At 51.1% G+C, this 26,470-nt stretch overlaps 1 protein-coding gene across 3 annotated transcripts in view; it reads left to right on the top strand.

Moving 5' to 3' along the window:
* Nucleotides 1-26,470, top strand: part of Sh3pxd2a (SH3 and PX domains 2A) — a 200,814-nt gene that overhangs the window by 154,151 nt on the left and 20,193 nt on the right. For all 3 annotated transcript variants that reach the window (XM_028772972.1, XM_028772977.1, XM_028772963.1), the window contains one exon: nt 24,858-24,971. In XM_028772972.1, the coding sequence (XP_028628805.1) occupies nt 24,858-24,971 (114 nt within the window). The remainder of the gene's footprint in view (nt 1-24,857; nt 24,972-26,470) is intronic.

Genomic DNA, 26,470 nt, shown 5'->3' with positions numbered 1-26,470 from the left:
ATATAGTGAGTTTGAGGCCATCTGAGGCTAAATAGTGCGGCCCTGTCTCAAACAACAACAAAAGTCCCCAGGGGTTCATTTGCCTTTCCCCTTCCTGTTCCATATCTATAACCAACGGACTCTTGCCTGGGGTGAAGGAAGAACTCGGGGACGGTGGTGTGAGTCTGTGTTAGAAATAGCGTGGAGATACCTGCCTCCCTGCTTGCCCCTGTCATCTGAGCAGCCCAGTGTGGCACAGAGACCGTGTCAGGAAGCTGCTGTGGTTAGATTCTAGCTACTACGAACAGGTGGGTAACTTCAGAACCCTTCCATTTCTCTGGGCCTTACCTATTCCTTCTGTAGCAGGAGGATAACCTCGTGACTGCTTGGAAGTAGAGACCAGAACAAGCTGTCCCCTGAGCCCTACCTGTGTCTGAACTGCTGGGGGACTTGGCAGGGCCCTAGGTGTCAGATGGAGATAGCCAGGTTATCTGTGGCTTTTCCACTGTTCTGGTGGTTTGTGGAGATAGCTATGTGTGTTTGAACAAGGATCTGTCTGTTGTCTGTCATCTGTCCATCGAAACCAGGATGGCTTGGATGTTCATCCAGGTTAACAAGAGAGACAGGGTAGAGGAGAGAAAGTTAGATGACCAGGCTTCAGATCCTGGGAAGTGATTCTCTGTCAGGGAAGCTGGAGGCTGGATTGTGGGGGTTGTAGGTGAGGCGTGTGCATCCTATGAGCTGGTTTTGGAAGGAGTGGTGGGTGAGGCTTCTGAGCTCTGGAACAAAGACCCAGTTGTGATGCCTTTGACCTGGGACATGGTGAGCGTGTTACAACATTTCCACTGGCATTGTTGGGCAGCAGCCCCGGTGACTACCATCCCCCAATCCTCCCATTGGGCGCAGGCCTCTGCCTGTGTGCTCTTTCACTTAGCTGAGAGTTGCTCAAATGGAGGGTCCATGGAGATTCACAGCAACCTCTGGCCTGTTTGTCAGAGGTCCCCTGTGACCTGAACTACAGTCACAAGGTAATGTGGGATGTGGACATGCCAGCACTGTATGTGGCTATCATTCATCTAAAGCAGTCTGTCTGGAAGGTGATTCCAAGCACATAGACAGGCACCAGATTGAATAGGACAGTTATATTAGTATCATGGAATAATCCCCTGTGGTAGGAGGCACTTATCCATTCTATAACTAAAGTAACAGGCAAAGAATTTACGTGATTCTTAGAATCCAAAAGCTGAGGTCTCTCCCTCCAAAAAGACCCTGGGGGGGGGGGGTGTGTGAAAATTGACTGATCTTGAGTACTGAGTGGGTATCTCGTGTCTCAGATACGTTAATTAGAGACATGGACTGGTCAAGATGCTCAACCACAGGTTGCCATGGAACACCCTTGGCAAAAAGATGTTGCTCGGATCCTGCTGGCATGCTGTTCACGGGTAGTGGGGTAGTGGTGATTAAATTGATCCTTTGAACTTGGAGGCAGGCATCGGTTGAGAAGATCTTAAGAAGGTGATGTGTCCCCATGCTAAGGATAACTCTCCCCGAGGATCACATATATGGGCAGAAGTCACAAGCACCTTTATGATCAAACAGAGCCCATGTAGGAAGACTATTCTCCTCTGCCCATAGATCACAGAGAGTGGCTTTCGTAGCTTTGCCATCCAGCGGGCTGTGCCAGGGCCTGCATTGTCCACTGTTCCTCTGTGGAAACACCTTGACCTCTTCAGCCTTTGGTACCCGACATGTCTCCTTGTGGGACATTCTTGTATCTCGGAGACCGTATCAGCTGCATCTTCTGGCAGGCGTAGCAGGTCTGACGTCTGTAGACCGGTGATGTCAGGGTCCTGGTTGCTTAGTTTCCATGTTGAGCAGAGCTGCCTCCAGCTTTCCAGGATTGTTTCCTTCCAAGACTGCAGCCAGGGCAGGGAGTGTGGAGATGAGTCAACAGAATTTCTCCTGCTTCAGCTTTCATCCGAGTCTTCGCTTACTTCCTGGCCTTGGCGTGATACACGGAAGGTTCTCACCCTTCCTTGGAAACAAGGGATTTTGAGCTCTTGTCAGTCCATTCGGATTCCCAGTGAGAAAACTGTGCCTTGGGAATCTTTATCCTTCCCAAGCAGTGCTTCAGTACATTTGGTCTGTGACTAAAGGCTGGAAATTCCTCTCACTTGCTCAAGAGACTGTGGAAAGACTACGGGAGACTCTCACAGAGCCAAGAGTGAGATGTGAGTCCCAGCCTGGGGAGGCTGAGGCTGGGACTGAGAGGAAAGGTCAGCACAGGCCTTGCTCTTGTCCTTTCTTGGCTCCCTCTCTGCCTCCTGCCTCTTGCTTGAGAAAGAGAAGGAGAGAGGGGGAAGGGAGGGAGGGAGAAAACGTGTGTGTGTGTGTGTGCATGTGTATGTGAATGTGTATGTATTGTAGGTATATGTGCGTCCACCTTATATGCGTGCGTGTGCACACCTGTATGTACATCTACTGTATATGTGCATACGTGTCAGTGTGAGCGTGTGTGTTCCACTCCCTCTCTCTTTGGTACCACATTGACTCAGAGGACAGCTGTGTACTTCTCACTGCACACCAGCTAATCCTTGTTCACCCAAGATGGCAGCGTGTTCACACTGGGTGATTCATGCGCCCCAACCTCCGTGAGTTTTGCATTGAGATAGCTATGAACCATTCGCTATAGCCTCTGGTTCTGAGTTCATATTTTAAAGTTTGAGCTGGAAACTTGCACACTTGTGGCTCTGGTTCATGGGCAGGCTGAGGCAGGAGAATCGTTTGAGTCTACAAGTTGGAGGCTCATCTGAGAAACATAAGGAGATATCCTTTCTTTCACACACACACACACACACACACATGAATATATTCTTATCAATCTACTAACTTTCTAGTGAGAAAATAAGATATATATATGAATACACACACACACATACACATACACGCACATGTATCTGATTGACTTTTTGTCAGCCAATGGATTAACAGGCCTTAGATGAGATATATAGCCCTAATTCAATCAGCAGAATCCAGAAGAGTTGGCACAGGGGTGTGATTATAACTACTTAGCTAACTTCTTCAGCAGCGACTGTAGGGGGGACATGTTTGTTGTTAATCTGTGGAGGGGAGAGGGAAAGGGAGAGGGGGAGGGAGAGGGGGAGAGGGAGGGGGGGGAGGGGGAGACGGAGAGGGAGAGGGGGGAGAGGGAGAGGGGGGAGAGGGAGAGGGAGAGGGAGGGGAGGGAGAGGGAGAGGGAGAGGGGGGAGAGGGAGAGGGAGAGGGAGGAGAGGGAACAGGCATTATTGTGGAGGTCAGAGGACCAGTTTCCAGAGTTGGTTTGCTCCTTCTTCCTAGAGATTCTGGGGATCAAGGATCAAACTCAGGTCACCCAGCTTGTGGGACAAATATTTTGCATTTATTCCTGTCAGCTAGAAGGCATGTGTAAGAGAGCTATTTGGGTAAGGGGTACCCCAAAACATCGGTGTCTGCAACCATTTATTCGAGAGGCTGTGTACGTAAGCAGAGAGTATGTATGCAAGAAAGAACCCAGAATTCAAATACTGGGTTTCAGATCTAATGCTTCAGGCTGAGGAGCCTGCTCTGTGGTGGAGTGCCCGATTAACATGCTCAAAGCCTGGATTCCACCCTCAGCACTCTGTGTGTGTGTGTGTGTGTGTGTGTGTGTGTGTGTGTCGTGTGTCTGTGTGTGTAAGGGGGGGAGAGGGGGAGAAGAAAATCCATGTTACTTTGGTGTTAGGAACAAGAATCAGTTTGCTTCTTTAAAAATGCTTCTTTAGATTTATTTATTTTATTTTATATATATTAGTGTTTGCCTTCATGTATGTCTGTCCACCACATACATACCTGGTGCCTGCAGAGGCCAGAAGACGGCATCCGATTCTCTAGGACTGGAGTTATTGAAGGACATACGGGTGCTGCAGACTGAACTCGGGTCCTCTGTAAGAACAACAAGTGCTATTAACTGTTGAGCCATCTTTCCAGCCCTTCAGTTTTCTTTTTTCCACAGTAAAAGAGGGAAGTGATCTGTACCACAGGGACTTTTTATAAAAGTGCTCGTTAATACGCTCATCTGTTGATCTCATGTTATTTGAATGTTTCCTTTGTCCCAGGCGTTGTGATAATGGCTTATATACCCAGAGGGTTCATATCTAATTGATGCGAGAATTCAAACTCCTAAGATGTGGGCTGTACTGTGGGGATAGATAGGGCAGCTTTCATTTTGTTTTTTTAACTTACATTTATTTCAGCCGGGTGGTGGTGGTACACGCCTTTAATCCCAGCACTTGGGAGGCAGAGGCAGGCGGATTTCTGAGTTCGAGGCCAGCCTGGTCTACAGAGTGAGTTCCAGGACAGCCAGGGCTACACAGAGAAACCCTGTCTCGAAAAACCAAAAAAAAACAAAAAACAAAAACAAAAAAAAACCCTTACATTTATTTCTTAAGAGTAGGGGCTGCTAGGGGGCATTCACACCACAGCTCGCATGTGGTGTTTGAAGGATAACACATGGGAGGTGGCTCTCTCCTCCTCTCCTACTGGGTCAATCGAAACTCGTGTGGTTATACTTGGCAGCAAGCAGCCCCACCCCCTGATCAATCTCACCCACTTGGCAAAGCTTGCTAGGCTTTCCGCTGTCTTAAGTTGACTCTGTTTAGCTTCTAAAGTCTCTTTGCTTGACGAAGGAACAACCTGAATGCTGACCCAGACTTCCAGCCTGTGCTGCTTAAGAAATGGACACCCCAGTAAAGACATGCTAGGCTGTTTCTAGAAAGGGTAGTCCATTGCCAGATGCATCTCGGATTAATGAACCAACAACCCTATCTCCAAAACAGCCTGGTAAGAGTGAGGCTCCCTAGTCAGTGTGCATTTGGAGGGATTGTCTGGCCCTCACAAGGTCCTGTGGGAGCGTCAGAAAGCCTTGCTCTCTTGTGACTCTTCTCTTCCTAAATGCATGTGTGTCCCTGCTATATTTGCCTAATCAGCAATTCCTAAGTCCATTCAGGTCCAAGGCCATCTCTGGTATGCAGTATGTTCACTTCATGACGCTGGCTGGAGGAGAAAGGGCCAGAGAGCATAAATCCCCGAGCAAAGCCAGCCCAGGGCCTGTCAGCCCAACCTTATTCACTGTAGGACAGAGATCATCTTAGAACTGAGGTTGCAGAATAGTCTCCTAATGAAAATCTCAGGCTTCAAGACAGATAAGCCTGGTTGTGACTTTGATTTCTTTGTGTCCCTCGGAAAGTTTCTTGGATCCTCTAAGCATCGATTGTCTTACCTATGTAACAACCGTACAGCCCCTGCTATAAAGTTGGAGTCCTCTAATTCAAAAGGGCTCCATGTTCAGGGACAGAGACACAGCAAGTGCCCAATGCCATAATAGCTAGGTTCCTGGACTGGGAATTTGCAATGCTGTAAGATGGCACTGTTAGCCTAACATGCACAAAGCATGGTTTGACACCTAACACTACATAGATTACTTGTGATGGTACACATCGGTAGCCCCAGCACTTGGAGGGTAGAGACAAGAGTCATCCTTGGCTACATAGAAATTTTGAGGCCAGTCTGGACTCTACGAGATCATGTCTCAAAAACAAAACCATACCAGACTGGTACAGCAATGCACAGTTTACCGTCCTGGGCCAGTTTCCCTACATGACCAGTGGGTAAATTATACTCAGGGTTCTAGCAGCTTCTCAAGCCTGTGAGGCAGAGACAGCAGCAGAGGGATTGCTGCCCGTGACGTTAGGACTGCACCGGCCAGAGCCACCTCCTCTGGAGCTCTTAACTGCACAGTAGTCCTTGCCCCAACCTGTGACAAAAAAGGGACTTGTGACAGAGGCCAGACTCAAGAACAAACCCCTTCAACCAGGATGCTTTACACAAGGCCAGCAGTAAGGGGCCCACGTAGGATACCGCCATGCCGGCCATCAAAGTTCTGTCATCTGGTGCGGAGCTGAGGTGCTGGGGGCCAAGACTGGGCCTGGAGGCAGGGGAGGGTGGGCTTCTGGATGAGGAGGGGAGTGTGGGGTGGTGGGCAGGGACTAGGCACTCAAAGCAGAAGCAGTGTGGGACGTTGGGCAGTCCCGTGTCAATTTGCCACAGGCTTCCAATAGCAGGAGGACTGCCTGTTGAGGGGAGCTTGGCACCCACCTTCCTGGCTCTCGAGGAGGGCAGCAGGAGTAGGTGTTGGGGGACAGGGAGGCTCTAGAAATAGTTCTTCCTTCAAGCTACACGAGCCATGGCTGTGTTAGGAAGGCATCCAAGAGTTTGTCAGTGCTGAGCACTCCCAGCCCCATGCCAGGAGCAAGCTGCCAGGTGACAGGGCAGGGCAACAGTGCTGGACTTTCCCTGTCTCACTTCCAACTGCTCAGGTTGGACAGGAAGAACAGCCAGTCACCTTCACCTGACGCTGTCTCTGTAGACAGAGGTGACTCTTCTGATTCAGCCTACTCTTGCCTTGTGAGTCAGCAATCCTGGAGAGCCTGCCCACCTCCCAACACACACACACACACACACACACACACACACACACACACACGAATGTCCCCAGTAGAAGTGGCAGGTCTCACTCCCCAGCTGAAGTCTAGGGAAGAAGCTCTTCCCATGTGTCCTCTGCTCTTACGTAACGGGCTTTAGCTAAGTGCAGGGTACTTTGTGGGGAGTGTAATTTGTCAGAACCTCAGGGAATTTGGGTTGAAAACATGCCCCTTCCCTGTTCTCTCCCTGGCTCACCCGGTGGCTGCTGATATCACACACTTCAGCACTTGGGTTTTCAGTAATCACTGCGGTAGCTGAGGGTAGCCCACGGCAACCACCCTCATTCCTATCAGCATCTTTTAAGATTCCATAACCTCATCCTCTAGGTGTCCAGTGCTGACCAAGAATCCTAGCCTTAAGGTGGGGATCAACTGGGGCGACCCAGTTAGCTCACATGACCTGAGAAATCTTTTGAAGTCTGTGTGCAATGGGGTTCCCCAGCTTAGAGCCCAGTGAGTCCCTCAGAGTGGAGGAAAGCTTCTGGTTCCTATAGCCCAAGTCCATCCCCTTCCGATAGAAATGTTTGATATGAAACTATCATTTGAGCTTCATTGTCTCGGCCCGTGCTCTCAATTTCCCTTCCTCTCTGGGCATCTCTCAGGCTCCTGCTAAAATTCATTTGTTTCTCTCAAGCTTCTATTGGACTGGATTGTGGGGGAATGGTCCAGGAGAGCCACAGGGGGTGACAGAAAGCCAAACTCAGAGTCAGTCTGCCAAGGACTAATGGTAAAGTGAGCAAACTGTGCCTAGATCCGAAGCTGACGCATGCAGCTATGTCTCCCTCTCCTACGGTCTGGTCTGTCAGCACCGGCACAGCCACCTTTGGCTCACTATGTCTTGAAACCTAAGTGGCCAGAAGTCGGAATGTCTGTTCTCTCCGATGCCTGCTGGGAAGCATCATCACAGAGGTCAAGGCCACCTGGGGAAATGGCTGCTCCTGCCAGCTAGCTGGGGATTTTGAGCATTTTCCAAGGTCATCTCTTTCTGAATCATAATATTTTAAGTTTCACAGGATAGAAAAGCATGCCATTTTTCAAACCTCTTGGTAAGAGACAAGGTGGAGCTTGGTGTTTTCTCTCTCCTGGGAGGAAACTGGGACCCAGAGACGTGAGGTAACTTGCCCCAAGGTTGCACAGCCGGGAAGGCTGGCATGAGCTTTATATGGCATAGTCTGCCTGGGTTGGGAGTCTGAGTGCTTGCAGCCTGGAGTTTTGCTTCCTTGGAAGGGTAAACCCCAGGAAGCTTTGCTGCGTGACTTCCCCATACCCTAAATGCTAGGAAGCAGAAGTCAGTTCCTCTAGAGCTGGAAAAGGCCAAGGGCTACAGGTCAGAGAGACAGTGAAGGAGGGTGGAGAAGGGGTCCTGCATTCCCCATCTTGGCTCCCCAGGTCCTTCAGGAGGAGCTGGACCATGTGAGTGGTAGGTCTGGAGGGGCTTGGGTATAGCCTGAGCTCTGTCTCCCAGGCACTAGTCCAGGTACCTCCAGTCCATGTTGCCTTTCTTTGCTTGTACCCGAACAGAACCATCCCAGCCCCTATCCTCTAGCCCCATGCCATATGGAATAGACCTTTGTCTCCTCTCGTCCCTCTATGCCAGCCTCCAGTACTCAGGGAAATTCTGCTTCCGAAGCTGGCAGGCATCGAGAACCTACAGTGTGAGCCACAGGCATGCGTAGGACTGGGGCAGAGCAACGGACAGGACTCCGCCATTGTCTTGCCCTTGCTGACAGTGACATCTCTGAGACTCAACGTGTAATACAGATACTGTGAGCTGGTTACCATTTACTATGTAAAGCCAAAAGCAAGGCGAGGTTGACCACAGGAGGCTAGCGTTCAGAATGGCACATGGACTGGGCGCTATGGGTTTAGTGGGGGCTCAGTGCTGAGCTGGGTGGAGAGAAGTCTTCTGAAGAAGGCACATCTTGAACAAAGGAATGGCAGGCAACTTGGCAGGGTGGAGAAGTCAGGCGTTGCCTGCAGGGTGAATAGGTGGAAGGGGCTGATAAGATCTGGCTGAAGGAAGGAGTTGCCCTTGAGTAGCTGAGTTCAGCTGCAGTAACTAGGCTAAAAGGACCTACTGGGTGATATCAAATAGCAGTTATTCCCTGACTTGCGGAGGGAAGGAGGTAGGCAGGGCTGCCTTTTGGCTCTGGGACTTTGATACTGGGGAGCCAGCCTCTAAAGCTTTAGAAGTAACATAACAGGTATCAGTGGACAGGAGCAGGGCTTTCAGGCCACTCTGCCTGCCAAATCCCTGCTCCCAACTGGGCCCTTTAGGCTGTAGCCAAGGGCCCTTCCCCAGCCCTGTGTATTTAGAGACTCATTCCTCTAACACCGTCTGCACACACAGTCAGAAAATGCAGACTTGCTTGTCTAGCCTAAGCTCTATAGTGAAGCTGGGGATAAACTGGTATGCTCCAGAGGACTCGGTACTGCCCCTGGCTAGCTGGTCCCCGTCAGACCCCAGACTTGGCCCCTGCAGACTACTTTCAAGAAGCTCTCTGTTGCGGTTGGCTAGGTACCTAGGTCTGGCACCCCTGGACACTCGGTCTTTCTCATTTGTTTCCTGTTCTCACAGGGCCCCAGCCTGCCCGTGGCTCGTGGTGCTCACATAGCTGAGTTGTTGGCTGGTTTGAGCTGGTTTGTTGGGAGGAGACAGATAGCAAGCCAAGTGTGGCAAGAACACTCGGCCTTAGGTCCCTGTACCAGCCAGCACCTACAGCATCAACACAGGCTCCTACCATGACCCTATTGACTGACTAAGCTCTCTCTAGTCTGGTTGTGCTTGCTCCCAGCTCCAGATGCTCACTTCTTCCCCGAGGAACTGGGTCAAGGGATTGCCACTCGGCACAGCACTCGGGTGTCGTGTTAATGGGCAGAGTTGTAGAGCCATTCTGGAAGGAAGCTGGGCTTTGCATAAGGTGTTCTTGGTCAATCTGGGCTCTAAGCTCAGCTACCAGTTAATGGGTGACCTCAAGCCACTTTGTCCCTTAGAACACCAGCTTCCCTTGCCTGAAGAGGAAAGAGGTGACAGCAGTGCCTACAGTTGCTTCTTTGATCTGGGGCTCCCCAATTCCCTAACCATTACACTTTTATCAACTGAGCCAGAAGTAGCCTCTCTGTCTCACGGTGTGGAGATCTTAGAATTATGCTACACCCCTCGCCTCCCCCCAACCCCCCGCCTGTGTAAACACAAGTCTCTCTCCACACAGGAGGCACAGGGGAGGGGAAAGTGGCCATGTTGACCACCCCCCAGCCAGCTCTCCCCAGCTGCCAAATGGGTCAATGGCTGCAAGCATCCCTGGGTTTGTCACAGTTATCACAGGGCTCTCGGACTCCTGGACACCTCTGGAATTGACTTCGAGGCCAAATGCTTTGCAGATTAAATTTCCGGAGCGAGAACAGCTGAGCTTCCCTGAGCCACTTCTTACTGTGGCAACTAAGGGGCTTCCATGTGTGCATGCATTGTTCTCTCTGATGAAAGGAAGAGGGAGGGGGTGGTTCCGTGCCCCCTCCCCCCAGATGACATCAGCCACTGGGGCAGCTGGTGCGTCTTGGATTCTCTAGGACATGCCTGGAACAGAAAGATAGGGTTTTGGGGTGGCTTTTTCCCCCCTCTTTAAATAATGTTTTTGAGGAGTTGCCATGGAAAACTGTTGGAAGCAGAGGGGCTGATGAATGTCTTTGGTCATGTCAGATGAGGACAAGATTACCCAAGTGAAGGAGAGTGTCCCTCCCGTCAGCAAGACTGTGGGGTTCCAGGGCTGCCCTGCCAGAAAGCCGGAGCCATAATCACAAACAGACTGCGATCACTTACAACCAGAAGTATTACTTTAGACTCTTGGCTTTGGTGGGGAAGAATGTAGTTTCCCTCGGCCCCTCCCCCACCCTCTCCAGTTTAAACAAGATCTGTGAACACCATAGCTTTGAGCCTTAAAGAGGCCAGGATTCAAGCCAGGGAGCCTTCTCACAGGCCCAGCTTGGAGAGCTCCACTGAGCCACATTGGTGTTGGGCCTGGGAATTGCCCTGAGCAATTTGCCTTCCCCATTCCTCTTTGAGGTGAACTGGGGAATCCCACTTTCTCAGAGTCTTCCTGTCTTCCTGGGACTTCCTCTCCACTGACACAGTCACCATCGAAGGATCCAGGCTGTTTCTGCGTGTGCGCCATATACTTTCACAGTATGTGATGATGGCAGTCTCAAAGGAGAATATAGCTTAGCACACTGGGATGTTGGGGTCTAGCCTAGCCCCAGGGGTGGGAGCTACTTCTCATCCTTTTCTCTGGCCTCAACTGGTGTTCCCAGGCAAGCCTCAGACACTGCCCAACTCCTGGGCATTAGAATGGCAGAGCCATGGCTTTGTGTGGGGGCATGGTGCCCAGGCGCTAAGCAGATCTTAGGGGATGTGTGGACCTTGTTGCCAAAGTAGGATTGTAACCAGCCATCATTGGAAAAGAGCGAGGGAGTTTAGCTCATCATCTGGGCTTTGCGTAAGGAAACTTAGCATCCAGGGGTCCTGTGTCACTGGCTCCCTTTCTAAGGATTTACTCTCTCCTGCTTCTAGGGCCCAGCACTGTCCTAGGCCTCAGTGAATAGGCAAATGCAAACTTACCTCCTTGGATCCAGACGGCCTCTGCTTACAGTGGGGTCAAAGCTCTTGACATTGATACAGCCACAGGGAACAGTTTTAGACCTCTGTCCAGTCTGCCCTGAGCAGCCTCATCTCTCAAACCTCATGAAGACAGCCCACCACCTTACCTTGTAGATGTGGTTCCTGGGTGGGGCAGGTTCTGATCTAGAGGCCAAGGCAGGAGGAAGGGGATAGAGATGTTGCGTGTTATTACCAATACTGCCTCTTCTCTGTGGAATAATGTTGTAGCATGCTGTGGCTATTAGGAACTTCAATAGGAGTATCTTGGGCCTGTGATTGCCAAAATATACTTAGAGGAAGAAGATGTACATAGCCCATCTCTGCCTCTTCTCCGCCCTCCCCCCCCCCTTCTGCTGTTAGACTCTAGCTAGGCCTTCTCACTAAAGAGTATTTCTGGAATGGAGTTCCCCCTCCAAGAGCTCAGAATTGGCTGGACAACTTGGCAGCTGAGAATATGGAGAGCAGTCTAAGTCAGTTACCTCTCCAGCATCCTCTCTTACTTCTAACAGAAGAGAGGTTATTGATCAGCCTTATTGAGAAATGGAGAAATCCAGAGCCAAGCAAGCAAGCAGGCGTGTAGTCAGGAGAGACATTCGAAGCTTCTGTTCATTTCTTCCCATACAGACCTTTATCTCCTGTGATGTGTGTCAGGCACAGAGATATGTTACAAAGACCTTGGCGAAGAATTAAAGAGGAAACAGAGTTACTTATTATTGCTCAGCTAAGAAGACATCCCTTATGTCCCTCCTTTCTAGTGTTGGGAGTATTGGGAGAGCCGCCTCTCTCATTGGTAATCCTATGTGTCTGTCACCACTGTGTGGCCAATCACTGTGGAGAGTATATAGTAAACTGGGCATGGATTAGGGAAATATTTGGTTTGAGGTGATCTTTCTCTGGCACTGGGGTAGCATCTACATTAGACACATTCTCAGGAACCAAGGAAATAAGTTGGTGCTTGGTGACATGCCAGTGAGGTGGACCAGGAAGTTCAGAGAGCCTTTTGCTTACTGCAAACCCCTCCAAGGCTCCAAGATAGTCATCCCAGGATAAGGCGGTTTAGTGATTCACTACTTTCTGGAGACTGAGTATGAGAAGCCTTTGCATATGGCAGGTAAGTGGTCTAAGATTCCGTTTATGCCAGGCACGGGGCAGAATGCCCTTTCCTGCAGTTATTACCCCACAGTCCTGCGGTGTAGTAACGTGACCTCGGCTGTACAGATCAAACATCCATGGCCATGGAGTGCCATATTCCAGGCCTTCAGGTGTGTGCAACACCCAGGTAACCACCCCTGTGGTTTTGTAGGCACTGGGTAGGGCGCCGTGGCAAGGGAGCTGTTTTGGATGTAGCTGTCTCCCCTATGTTCTCAGGGGTAAGGGGAGCAGGTCTCTGAGGTAGCCCACTCAAGAGCTCCAAGTTGTACCCATTCGGGAGGGCTTCTTTGTGGGTCCTGGTATGCAGACCTGTGCATATGATTCCAATGGAGTCTGTGGCTAGACTGCATGGCTTACCCAGATGAGCACCTCCTCTCGTTCCTCTAGGAGCCTTAACCTGGGAGTAGGCCTGTCCCTGGTGAGTGGCCTTCTGTCCTCCCTGAAGTTCTATTTTCCATTCCTGTGAGGGGAGAGGCCCGAGTAGAAATGCTCCAGCTGGGTTCACCCCCAGGTTGCAGGGGTTCCAGCTCTCATGGATGGGAGTGTCTGCCTCCTGCATGGCTAGAGCCAGTTAGACAGCCAACAACAATAGTCTGTGTTTCAGTTCCCTAGGTCAGATGTCCCTGAGTGAGAGGAGGTGCTGTCCGTAACTTCCCAGCATTGGGGAACTGGAGAAGGATTGCCCAAGGAATAGCAGCCCTCCGTTCTAGCAGACACAAGGCCCTGGGCTAGAGAGATGGGGGCTGAGGAGAGTCAGCCCAGCATCAGCTCACACGGACCCCAAGAGCTGCGTGTGGGAGCTCTTGAGCCTATGCAGAAAGGATTGGAGTAACTATGTAGAGCAAAGAAGGGAGAAGCCTGTGTTCTCAACAACCACTTATTAAGCCCCTCCTCCTCTGTCCAAAACACCCAAGCCAGGCTAGGGGCTCCACAAGATGCTAAGCTCAGCAACAAGACGCTGTCCCCAGAGATCTCTTACTCTAGCTGGGCCACGGTCAACTCAAACCTCAGGACAGGGTGTTGGCAGTTGAGGGGAGGAAATTAGTGGCAGTGGAGAGGGAGACAACTTTACAGAGGGGGTGGCTTGAGGGACAGGGCCTGAACACAGTGATGAAACAGAGAAACTAACACAAGAGAGAACTCTTGAGTCCCATGGGACCAAAAAGAACAAGACAGAAATTCTTTCCCCCAAGGGATCATAAAATTCTAGTGCTCAGCTCCCACGCTACTAAGTAGCCAGCCTGTGACTAGCAAGCCCTTGACCAGCATGCAGCCAACTGTCTGCTCCAGGCTTTCTATCTGTAAAAGTGGGATAAAACTTGAATCCCATGCGGCTATAGAGAAAGAAAATAGCCAAGTGGTAGTTACTTCCTACCCTTTTTCTCTTGACAGGCAGGGGTATGCAACCTCCTAGTCCCTGGCAGTACATGACATCTGCAGGCAAAGAGGTCTGGTGGATTCCCAAATTTCCCCCATCATCAAGCAACCTAGAGACTTTTCAAAACAAGTTTCCCATCTATTACCTTAGTAGCAGTAGAGTAAGGAGGACAGGGGTCTGTCCCCATTCTTCAGGAGGAAGTAGTTTGTAGGCTATCTAAGGCCTGTAGCCCAGGGCCTGCAGAATGCTAAGCCACAGCACTAAGTGTTTCCCAGAGAGTGGTTCGTACATGTGGACTGCTGGACACCTGCCGAGCAGTTTCTTATCTCCCTCACTCCACATCCGGCCAAGGAGAAAGTGTTCACTGGGGTTCCTAGAGTCTCCGTACATTGGCTGATAGCCTTTGTTTAAGGGGAAAATCTGGCCGAATTGAGGAGCTTGCTGAACTTGCCTCAGTGTCTTGCTGAACCTCAAGGCATTGCTGTATGTGTTTTTCTGGTTATCTTCTACTTGGGATAGTGGTTTTCCATTCATTGTATGGCACAGGAAGACATCTTTCTGAAAAGCATATTTACATTTTTTAAGTTGTCAGCTGAGACACACTCTAGTACAGGTGTTGCTCAGATCCCTTGATGGGCTGTTTGAGGGCTTGGGGGACCCCAAGTGGGACACCCTCTCCTGCCTCACAGTATACTAGGGTGACACCAGCAGCTCCCAATTTCCAACTGGGAAAGGAGCCTGGAAAAGCCTGGGCATCGGTGGCGGCTGCTCCCCATACCACACAGAGGAATCCACGTTGTCAGAAAGCTGCTGACGTCAGGCGGTGCAGAATTTTTGCAAGCCCTCTATTTAAAATTCCCCAGAGATTAAATAAGGAGCGTTTGGAGGGAGGAATGCCCTCAACAAATTGTAGAGTGGGTTTGTTTTGTTTATGGAGATGGTCTTTAAAGTTGTAGTTGCCCCCGTTTTATTTTTGCCCAACTGAAGAGGGGCTGGGCTCAGCTGTGGGGGGGGGGCTGCAGATCTTAGAAACCTTCTCAGTTCTAAGGCCAGGAAACTTCTGGTTTTAGCAAACAGAGAAAAGGGAAGCCATACACAAACCCATCCGTGTGCCCTTCTTAGGTACTGGAGGGAACACTCGCTCCTTCCAGAGGACTCAGTTCCATTCCTAGTACCTGTACCTATCAGGTGGCTTACAGCCACTTGTAAATCCAGTTCCAGGGCATGAGACACCTTCTTCTGGCCTCCAAAGGCACCTGTATGCACAAGACACACACTCACAAAAATCACAAAAAAACTAACAGACAAAAATAAAACAAGTGAAATCACCAGACAGTCTGGGGACTAGATCACTGGTGGGTCCCTCATGAGATCCTGGGTAATCCCCAGCACTGCCACCTACCCCCCTAAAATTAACAACCAAGGAGGGGTCCCCACTCTTAGCTCCACACTGCCAAAATAAAGCCAGGCCTGCTGCTGGGCACTTTGCTCTTCCCCAGTGACTGCTTGTTGGTTTGTTTTCCCTCTCCCCACAACCCTGGCAAGCCATGGGATTTCAGATTCCCCTTCCTGCACACAACGCCTCCTCCTTCAACCTCTTCCTCCAGCTATGCTGACAAACAGGTGTCAATTCTGACAGGAGGTGTGTCCCCTGAAACCTTCATCCACCCTACCTCCCATCCACTCAAGCATGATCCTTGCAGGTCTTGGCAGTACAGGAAAACTATATGCAACCTCTCTATCTCACACAATGGGCATGGTTGGCCCCTTAATGTCCTGTCTTGGTTTGATGTTCCACAATGACTGGCTTTCTCTTCAGATCTCCTCAGTAAAAGAGAGGACAGGATACAGCTAGCCTTCTCAGTTGTAGCAAAGTTCAAACTCTCTCAGCCTCCATTCGTCCTGGTTGGGGCTAGCTACCTTAGTTGTTTATTCATTGGAAATAAAAGGATGAGTGAATCATTTTAAATACAGCCACAGAGGCAGCTCTTACTGCTCAGTCAGTGATGAGCTGTGTGCTATGGTGACCCCATACATACAGTTATAACGGAATTTTTTTGTTTTTTGTTTTGTTTTTTTGTTTGCTTTTCGAGACTGGGTTTCTCTGTATAGCCTGGGCTGTCCTGGAACTCACTCTGTAGACCAGGCTGGCCTCGAACTCAGAAATCCGCCTACCTCTGCCTCCCAAGTGCTGGGATTAAAGGCGTGCGCCACCACTGCCCAACGGTTATAATGGAATTGAAGAATTCCTCTCTCCTGGTGGTGCTGGAGCTGTTGTGATGGCATAGTGAAAACTGTCACTATTACTTGGCAAAACTCTTGGGTACAGATCTTGTACTGGAAAGCCTCTTTGGTCTGGGTGTCACTGCTTCACTCTGTTACACGGCCCTGAGGAGATGTAACTTGGAGGTGAGGCTGATGGGATATAAGCCACACCTTTGAATATTTTGAGACTTGGCTGCTTGAAGGTAGCAGTGGCGGTGTCGAGAAAAATCAGTAAATCGGCGTGGAGAAGAATCAGTAAATAGGCAGGCTTCATCTGTGAGACAGAGTTTGCGGGGTGAGGTATACCAGGGCTGCTGAGGTGCACCTCCTCAGCAGGTAAATGTGCTTGCCTCACAAGCCTGGAGACCGGAGTTGGACCCACCTCGGGATGGGCAAGCAGTTTGTCTGGAAGGGTGGGCTGGCTGGAGGGCTTTGAAGGAGAGCTGAAGGGAAGTTGTGTGTCACCACCCAGTCCTGATGCTTGTCTGCTACAGCCGCTTAGCTATGCAGGTCACGTTCGTGGGACAGCCTGGGATTTCAGGTTGGGAGATGGACTTCTCTTTCCCTCCTGTTGCCAATCCAACACCTTCCTTTGCCCAGGCTATATCCAATCCCCACCTAAGATTTTGTTGTTGTTTTGGTTTGGTTTTGGTTTTTTGAGATAGAGTCTCATAGGTGGTAGGGTACCCAGAAACTCTCCTTGTAGCCAAGGGTCCTCTCTACCTCTGGGTGCTGGAGTCACAGGCTTGTTCCTCTAGACCTGCTTTATGCAGTGCTGGAGATTGAACCGAGAGCTTCATGAATACCAGGCAAACATTCTACCAACTTAACTATACCCTCAGCCCTTGATACAAGATATTTATTTTTAATTATGTGGGTGGGTGGGGTTCTGTGTAGGGGTATACGTACTTGTGTACAGGTACCCACAGGCGGAAGCATCAGATCCCCAGGAACTGGAGTTACAGACAGTTCTAGGCTGCTCAACCTGGGTGCTAACAACTCAGATCCTCCTAACTGCTCCACCACATCTCTAAGCTGGCATCCTCCATCAGGTCCAAAGAGCAAATGGAAGACACATCTAAGGTCCCTGTATTAGGCTGTGCCTTTTCATCTCTCCATTTGATTCTTAGCATCTTGTTAGATTCTGACCCATCTCTACCATCTGTTCAGACCCCTCCCTGCTGGCTTCTGGACCCGGCACAGACTCTTCTAAATGAGATAGTGCCACCAACACAGCATGTATGTCCTCACCCTGTACTGATTAAAACATCTCGAAGGACAGGCTTCTATCAGCCCTCTGTAGACATGCCAGCCAGCAGCTGGGACTCCTGCAGCACTGCAGCCCCAGAGAGAGGAGGAATCACACTGATTCAGAAGTCTGAGCTTTGGCATATCCCAACCAACCAGGTTAGCAGGTGACTTGGCTCTCAGAACCCCAACCTCCCCGTCCCTCATAGTTGGGTTAGTCTGCAAATCTCCATCCAGCCCTAGTTAGCATCCCTGGGGAATCTCTCCTCACTCTGGATCTGATCACTGGGCATCTCCGGTTTCTTCAGCAAGCCTTACATCAGCCTCTAACACATGCAGGGCAGGAGCTGCCTGGGCCCTCGTGTGGCACTTAGCCAAGCCGCCTTGTTCCATGGCACGCCCAGTGTGTGGCTGTGCCCAGGTGCCCTGCACATCCCAGTGACGACGCCTCTTAGTCTCCATTCCTCTCCCTGCCCAAATGCTGCCAGATACACATCTTTTCCCTCCTGTCTCCCTTCCCTTTTCCCTCCTCCTTTCTTCCTTCCAAGGATCTCACGCAGGCAAGGCTGGCCTCAAACTCACTACACAGTAAAGGATGACCTGGAACTTGTGGTCCTTTCTCCGCCTTCCATTGCTATGTTACAGACATGCACCACCAGTGCCCAGTTTATCAGATCCACATGTTTTCAGTGGAGACCTTCCCAGATCAAAGCCAAATGGCAGTGTCACCAAGACTTAATCTCAGACACACGCACACACACACACACACACACATATCACTTAAGAGCCTTCTGCCCAGCCCTGAGGTCTTCATTTCTTCTCCATGCCTTTGCACTTAAAAAGTGGGAGGCTAGCTCTTTGCAAGTCGTTAGAAATCAGGTGTTATTTTGAATCTTTTTATCTAACGTATAATTCGATTTTATTACTGTACATATGAAATTGTTAGAATAAGGAAGGCTAGCTAATCCTTCTACATATACTGTGCTATCTAGGGCTACTTTACAGATGGAGAAATTGCTACAGTTCATTAGTTAGGAAGTACAGGGCTGGGATTTGATCCCAGACAGTATAGAGTTAGAGAACGCTTGATTAAACCTGTTTCTACCTTCTGTTATGTGCTCCCCTCTGCCTGCAAACGCTTCACAGATGACCCACCTTCTCAGTACCTTGCCCACGACACTGCCAGACTCCCTCAGGGCCCTGTTGGCTTGACAGACCCCAGCCTAAGTATGGGTTGATCCAATGAGGTGGGTGGTACAAGCTAGGAGAGATGGCAGCAGCCCAGCCTCTGTCTCCTTGCCATGGACGCCATGGAACCTTCCAGATGGTGATGTAGGCAGTTTGTGCTCATGGTCTTGGAATCCAGGCACCCTGGGAAGGCTCTGGACCCTATGGCCTCAAGGCCCCATATGGAGAAAGGGAGTGGACCTTGGACAACAAAATAGAATGAGTGCCAAGGGTAGGACTAGGTGAGTGGGTCAGGAGGGCAGGCGCTCTGTGGGGGTACACAGGAGGGACTGGGGAGCCCTTGACCAGCCCCAAAGCCTCTCCTGTTTTCTTTGGACAGCAGAGGCCACACGCTGAGAACTGGAGTGTGTCTTGGCAGGAGGATGCTGTGACAGAGCCTTCTGACCAGGGGAGGCCTGGCCCGGGGATGCTAGCCTTTCGCTGTTCTTAAAGGCACAGCCTGTCTGAGTGGGCTGCGTTTCCTGTTCCTCTGGTCCCTCTAGAGAGAAGCCCTGGATCTGCTGCAAGGAGACGGGAAGGAGATGAAGCCAAGGCCAGGGCCTCAGGGCTCAGCCATGGCCTGGTGGTGTATGCTGGTGCTCGCTAATCCTAACCTCCTACCTTTCCCAAGCCTCCTCCAAGGGAAGAAGATAGGGATACCTAGGCACACCACTTCTAAGGCACTGCCTCAGAAGACTGCCTCAGAGTGGAGGCATTTATGGCCGCACGTTATGGTGCTGCTTGAGGATTCTGATACGATGAACTACTGGCTCCCCCAAATCCAAACCATCAAGACCCAAAATGTCTGCAGTTTCTTTAGTGGATCCATGACACCCTTTGTCACCTGGGTATGGAAGCCTTAGGAGGCCTGCGTCAGAGGTAGATAGTGCCACACATGAACTGGCTCAGCAGTGACCAGGCCAGCTAATGGTGAGCAAGAGTTGGGACAAAGAGTTAAGACGCTGTATTGGGTGCAAAAGTAAGGCCTGGAACTCACCCAAAGGTGCTAGTTTTCCCAAATTCCAAAATGGGACTTGTAGCCTGTCTTAAAATCCAGGGTTTGAGCCATGGGGTTGACACCAGGACCGGAGCAGGGAGAACAAGCCTCTCCGGCTGGCCTCACAGCTGTGTGCCCTGCCTGGGGGCTGGGGAAGGAGAGCCTCCCGAGTGTTCCTGGGGGTGGCTTCCCTTTCACTGGTATGTGCTTGGCACATACCAGGAGCTCAATAAAAACCCCAGGAGATTGACAGTACTGTGTCCCTGATTGAGGGGAGCCCCCCCGCCATAGATAGTTATTATTATCCTGGCATGCCAGTGGAGCTCACAGAGGGCCCAGTTACCAAGTGGTAAAGCCAGGTTTCAAACTTGTTCCAGTCCCTGCCGGTGAGCAGAGCCAGAAAAGCCAGGAGGGTGGGGGCCTCCAGGAAGACACATCTCAACATCTGGAAAGACTGGGAGGATTTCAGGAGGAGGGGGAGGGGGTAGGGCTCCCCTCCCCCGCCATCTGCTTTGTCCTAGGCCGAGCAGTGACCTCACAGGACTTCATTAACATCCTAATTGTATACAGCTGGCCTCACTCTAGCACTAATGACCTCATTATCCTCCCTACTTAAGGAGGCCATTGTGGCCTGGTCACCCTGGGGACAGCAGTGGCCTGGGGGTGCCCATCCCTTCCTGCTCAGCTCCCTCCTGAAGAGGCTCAGCCCCAGCTGCTGTTCTGCGGCTCCTCGTCCTCTTCCCCATCCCACCCCCGCCCCCACCTCCATGTGGAATATTCAAAATTCATTCCCTGAAACTAACCAGAGAGGTAGACTCTCAGTGAACAACCATACAGTCGCCGAAGATACCTGCGGCCTGAGATGGGGGCATCTGGCTCCTGAGCCCGAGCCTGAGCAGTCTCTCCCTGGGGCTGGACCTGGTCTATGTCTTCCATATCCCCAACCTTAGGCAACCACGTTAGGCACAGTTCTTGGTTCTATCTCTCTAGCTCCTTGGCTCTTAGACCAAGATCAAGAGGGGTGCTTTTGAGGCCTAGCAAGCAGGGCAGCCTCTCCCATGGGCCTTTGATTCCTGGGAAAGACCCTGAGGAAGGAGGAGGAACAAGAGCAGCTGCAGGAATTTGTCTGGGTGACTCTCCAGCCTGGGGCTCTGCCTGGAGACCCCTTCCAGGTCACATGCCCACAGGGTGCTCTCTCAGACTTCTCTGAAATGAGTCCCTGCTGTTCTGTTCTCCATCCAGCAACAGTGCCCCATGGGCCCTCTAGGTGACATAGCTATCCTGCTTGTGTGGCAAGCACATACCCCAGCCATCCATAGGGTGTGGAGGCTTAGTGACCAGCAGTCCCACCACACTGGGACTAGCTCAGCCCAGCCCAGCCACCAGTGTCTTCTCTGAGTCTCCTCTTCAGCCTTGGCAGATGGGCCCCATCAGTTACTCTAATATCACAATGGAGACTGAGAATCAGAAAGGGAGAGTAGCTTGCCCACGGTCTCACAGCTAGGCGATACTAAGCCAGGATAACATAAGGGACAGTATTGAGGGACCCCGTGTGTCAAGGAGTAACTTGTGCTGTCTAGAGTGGCTAAGACTCAGCGCTCTAGCTGAGCTCCCTAGGTTTTAAGCCTTTCCTCATCTCTAAAGTGGGAAACTTAATGACAATGACATTATTTCTCAGAATTAAGTAAATAAAGCAGCCTATATCAGCAGTTGAACGTCCTTACTGTACTTGGCTATAATTGTATCATGCATGCAGATGCAGAACTAGCTCTGTTCCTGAGTTCCTTTGTGTACATGTGCCCACCCACATAGATGGGTACACATGTATAACCACCCCTCTCCCACCCAGTATACCCTTGTCCATTTACACACACACACACACACACACACACACACACACTCTGATGGAAAAGTACATGCATTGCAATGCATTTAGAAACCCCACAGGTTGCCATGGCTCGTGCCAGTTGGCCGTGCTCTGAGGTCTGGGTCCTATTTGCTCCTCAGTAAAACAGCAATGACTTGGGTCAGGAGCCCCAGTTACAGCAACTGGTGTCAGTGGCATCTGAGAGAGGCCTGCCAGCCACCAAGGGTGTCAGCAAGCCCAGGAAGTCTGCAGGGAGCCGGGTGCACACCTAGGCAGTGTTTCCGCCTGCCCGTCATGGCTTGATGGAGATGCCCACCACTGAGACAGTGGTAGGCTTTTCTCTACAGCCATCACTTGGGACCAGTGGGGCCTGGAAGATACCCAGCCCAGTCCTCGAGTGCTCAGGCTGCAGTAGAAGCTTAGGCAGTACTCCTAGGCAGCCCCTAGGCTGTAAAGACGATGACTGTCTCAGCCCCGGGTCCTGCAAGAGAATGAAGTTCTAAGTTGATGTCCAGGAGAGTAGACGTGCTTGGGTGTGGCCAGACACCTCAGGTTTCTCTGTACCCTGGCTGTCCTGGACCTTGCCCTGTAGACCAGTCTGGCCTGTTTCTGCTTCCTGGGTACTGGGATTAAAGACGTGTGCCACCACACTTGGCCTGGCTTGTCACATTTTAAAGAGGCTACCTGGAGACAACATGAAGTACACAGGAACCTAGCCATGGTGCTCTGACCATTGGGTGTCACTGCCATTTAGCCACTTAGCAAGTCTCTGCCCAGTCCCCACACCTAGTACCAAAGCCTTCATCTATATCCCTGGCTCCACAGAAAGGAAAGCAGCGACATGTACAGGGAAAAGTGCCCACGAGGAAAATTAGGGGAGAGGACACAAGGCCTCCAACGAAGAAGAGTGTTGACTCCTGAGGTCATAGCCCCTTGAGACCAGGACAAAGGTCTACACAGGAAAGAGAGGATAGGGACAAGAATCTGGTAGCGCTGATGAGGAAAATCCCCCTGGGAAAGTCGTTCTGGGCCTCATATCTTGGAAACAAAGATCAAAGAAACACTATCTTTGGTGTCCTTCACAAGTCTTCTGCCTATAGAGGGGCTAGCATCCTTAGCTTCTGCCCAGGATGACTTTGGAGCCCCATTCCTGGAAGACAACCACCCAGCCTCCATCAGACCACCAAGTCGCCCACCTTCCCACCTGGGACCTTGAGAAGTTGCCACAAATACAGACATGAGCTTTGGCTTTCAGGGGCCTCTTGAAAAGTGACCCCAAGTTGGGAACACCCCTTGTTCTTGTGGGTCACCCTGGCAAGCAGGATTGACTGAGACTCAAGCCTTCATCGTGTTTCCCCCACCTGAATCTGGCTGAGGAGGGAGGAAGGCTTCCGTATCAAGCCTGGGGTCAGGGAGCAGTAGGTGATCTTGCTGTCTCTGTAACTACCTCCTTGCTCTTCTCCATGAGTGAGCAGAGCTCTTCCATGCCTGCTAGCCCATCTCTGCAAAGAATAGACAGAGAAACCTCTTTGGACATCAAAATGAAGCCAGCCTGGTGCTTACTGACCAGCATGTGGTGCTCAGGGCCCTCTGGGTTCAGGAGAGGTGGTCAGTGAACCCTCTTCATATCCATGAATGCCGACCCTACGGGGCTTCTCCAGACGCTTAGAGTATTTATTACCCAAACATCAGCACATTCGAGTTAAAGGCAGAGGGTCATTGGAGGCCCCCACAATCAATCAGCACCCCCGGCCTGACCCTGGCCTCAGAGTGAGCATCTACTTCCCAGTCTCTAGTTCTCAACGGTGCTGAAAGACAGTCTATCTTGTCAGTCCCAGGATGTGAGCCACCTGGGACGATTCTCTTTCCCAGAAGTTTAGTGAGTCTGGTTGTCTGGTGCCCTGAAAGTCACCTACAGCCTAGCAGCTGGAACACTAGTATCAGTAGAGTATTTCTAGCCTCTGGCCTGCCTGACTACCACCCTGTTCCCAGAGGTGGGTACCAGCACCTCCCTGTCCTGAATCAGTGGCCTCAACTGTTCTCTCATAAGAAGTCAAATCTCCCTTCTTCCTTAACCCGGAGACCCGTCGTCTTGTAGCTCATGCCTAGCTGTCCTCTTCTGGCCCAGTGTTGGATCTGATGCCAGAGGCCTTTGGGCCTTCAAGAAGGCCTAGAGAAGTCCCTGGAGAGGTTGTCCATGTATATGTCCTCGTCTTGCTGTCATAGCATAGCACAGAGGGACGGCCTAATACTCAGGTTCCAGTCAATGCTGTATAGTTCTCTGTGCCATGGGGAAGGAGCCTCCTGCAGGCCTCTTTTTCACCCCTGGAAGAAATGAACATTGTGGCCTACGCCAGGCAGCCAGCAAGGGCCCTGGGTCATGGGATTTGAGCTAGAAAACTAGCCCAGCTGTCAGCAGCAGAGGAAACAGAGTCAGTGACCCAACCGAGACCTCTGAGGCCTACAGGCCACGGCCTCAATGGGCTTTGCAGAACATCAAGCAGAGGACTGTGGGACCGTCTACAAGAATGGGGATGGCTGGTCCACACACAGACTTTGGAAACTCTGGCCTGTTGTAAGGGACAGAGCCTAATTTAAGACCTAGGGAATGACTTGTGTTCTAAGGGCTGCCCAGCCGTGACGAGCTACTGGGTTTCTTCTCTCTGTTGTTTTGGTATCACCCATGAAGCATTCTCCTCCACCTTCCCAGACCCAGCCCAGCTTAGGGGTGCCTAGGAGAACCTCCCCTGTGTCTTCTCAGGCTGAACTGGACCCAGAGAGTCTGCCTCAAACAGAAAGGAGTCCTGGGGCCAGATTATGTGGAGGACAAAGGAGAGAGGAGAGGAGAGAGAGGGGGGAATAAGGGTCGTCTGAAGACAACCTGGGGTCCCAAGATCTAGGGTTCAGATATTTTATTCTGTAACTGATTCTTGAATGAATGAGCAAGCGAATGGGCAGACAACATGAATGGACAAGAGCTATGAATGAGCCTTTGTCATGTGACCGGACTGTCAGAGGTCACGTGAGGATGCTGTGTGCACTTACTGTGATGGCAGGGTCAGCGCGCGTCAAGGGCAGCTGGGAACAGCTGAAGTGGGAGCATTGCTGACTCGTGCTAGGGAAAAGAAACTGCTGACTGTCAGTCTCTGTGAGACAGCCATGCCTGTCAAGGCCAGAGGCTGCCCAACTCCATCGAGGCTGAGAAGAAAGATGGCAGGTCCCTGGTGTTTGGACAGAACTCTCCTCACCTCCCTGAGCAATGCATTCCACACTGGGGTGGGGTGCCACTCTTTCCATTACACTTAATTTAATGCTTACATCAAAAGTGCATGACTGTGAGGGAGGGGTCTCTGACTCTCTCCTCAGGAAGAATATTTGTCTTTTCTGCTGTATTTGTTCAAGGCATTTCCCAGATGTCCAGGTTGTCTGGGTCAGTGCCTTGCCCCTGGACACTCCTGCCATCCGCATCCTGGCCCCAGCCTGCCTCCACTATCCTGCAGGCATTCAGAGCCTCTTCTCTCTTGTCCCCTATGCAGGCTGGTGGTTTGTGAGCACATCTGAAGAGCAAGGTTGGGTCCCTGCCACCTACTTGGAGGCCCAGAATGGCACACGAGACGACTCAGACATCAATACCTCCAAGACTGGAGAAGGTGAGGACCTGTGGGTTCGTTGGAAATTAATAAAGCTGGAGCGAAGGGGTTCCTAGGGGCCAGCCCCTCCTGGAGGCAGTTCCCTGACTCTTCTCCCTAAGCCACTATAGTGGGCTAGATTTTACCTAAGCCCCTTCTGTTTGGGATTCATTCACTGAGACCAACCCACATGGTTACCTCATACCCTGGCCCACCTGTCATCCTCCCTGTGGGGCTCAGAACGGAAAGTTCTCTTAGGTTGTTCTCTTAGACTTTAGCTTTGGCATTACTTGGGTAGGGGACATCCTTAGTGTTAGAAACCTTGGGTTTCCCTCAAGAACTCCAAAGACAACAGCCTCTACTCCCGGCCTCACACTGGACTTCCTGCGGCAAAGCCGACCCCAAGGGGTCAGGTAGACACAATCCTTGCTGTGTGTTGTTCTCCTCTGTAATCCTGCTCAGGGCACTGACGGCTGCCCAGTGAGCCCCTCTCAGGTTCCCAGATGCTGGGGTGCTCTCTGGCTGGCTCTGGCTCCATGAGATTCTTCTGGGTGTATCTCCAAGCATTTCAGAGACTGCCTTTGTCCTCAAAGCCATCAGTAGCCCATTAAGTGTGAGCCACCCCACTTCCCAGCTCCCCGCTGCTAATGCCTCCCAACTCTCCCTGGCCTGGCAGCAGGAATTCTTTGCCTAACAGTCAGTCAGTAGGAAGGATGCAGGTAGCTGTGTCTGAAGGCCAGAGAGGTGTGGTCCTGCCACCCACAGCTCAGGCCTCCTTTAGGCACGTTCCTCCGCTCCTGCTGCCTGAGCCAAATGAACAGTCAGGGCCAGATCCTTCTTCATCCTTCCTCAGGATGCTAGTTGGTGGTTGGGGCCCTACCCTGCTTGTCTTATTTCCACCCTGGCATTAAAGGAGGCACTCAGTACACATCCACCTTGTAACAGGGTTCCAGATCCTAGTTCCCTCCCCGAGTATATAGTTCCCTAGTTCCCCGAGTTCCCCTAGTTCCTCGAGTTCCCTTCCCTCTATCTGATTCCATTCTGGGTCTGTTGTACCTCACAGCTGGGTTCCATGCAGACCCTCAGACCTCGCTGAGTAATGACATACATGTTATTTGTCTAACTACGAGGGCAGAGGCTCAGGGTGTTTAGTCACGTGCCTGTCCTCATCAGGTGGTCTCATTACTGTCATGGCCTCTCTGAAGCATCTGCCTGTGGGGGAAGAAGGCCACTCTTGGTTTGTCAAGAAGAGTATATGACAGAAAAGGCTTCAACAGGAAGAGCAGAGCAGAGAGGTACTAGTTAGCAACAGGGGCCTCAGACAGAACCAGACAAGGTAGGAAAAGGCTCAGCAGGTCTCAACAAAGAGTAATGTGGCATTCTTCATGGAGCAAGTGGTACCCAATTGTTCTGGTGATACTTCTGTTGCTGTGGATAAACACCGTGACATTTAGCAAGTCGGGGAGCACAGGGTTTATTTCATTACACTTCTAGGGTATCGTCCATCATCAAGGGGAAGC

This window comes from Grammomys surdaster, unplaced genomic scaffold, assembly GCF_004785775.1.
Source record: "Grammomys surdaster isolate TR1022 unplaced genomic scaffold, NIH_TR_1.0 66, whole genome shotgun sequence".
Lineage (NCBI taxonomy): Eukaryota > Metazoa > Chordata > Mammalia > Rodentia > Muridae > Grammomys > Grammomys surdaster.
The sequence above is the reverse complement of the archived record's forward strand: the minus strand, read 5'-3'. Positions and strand labels throughout refer to the sequence as shown.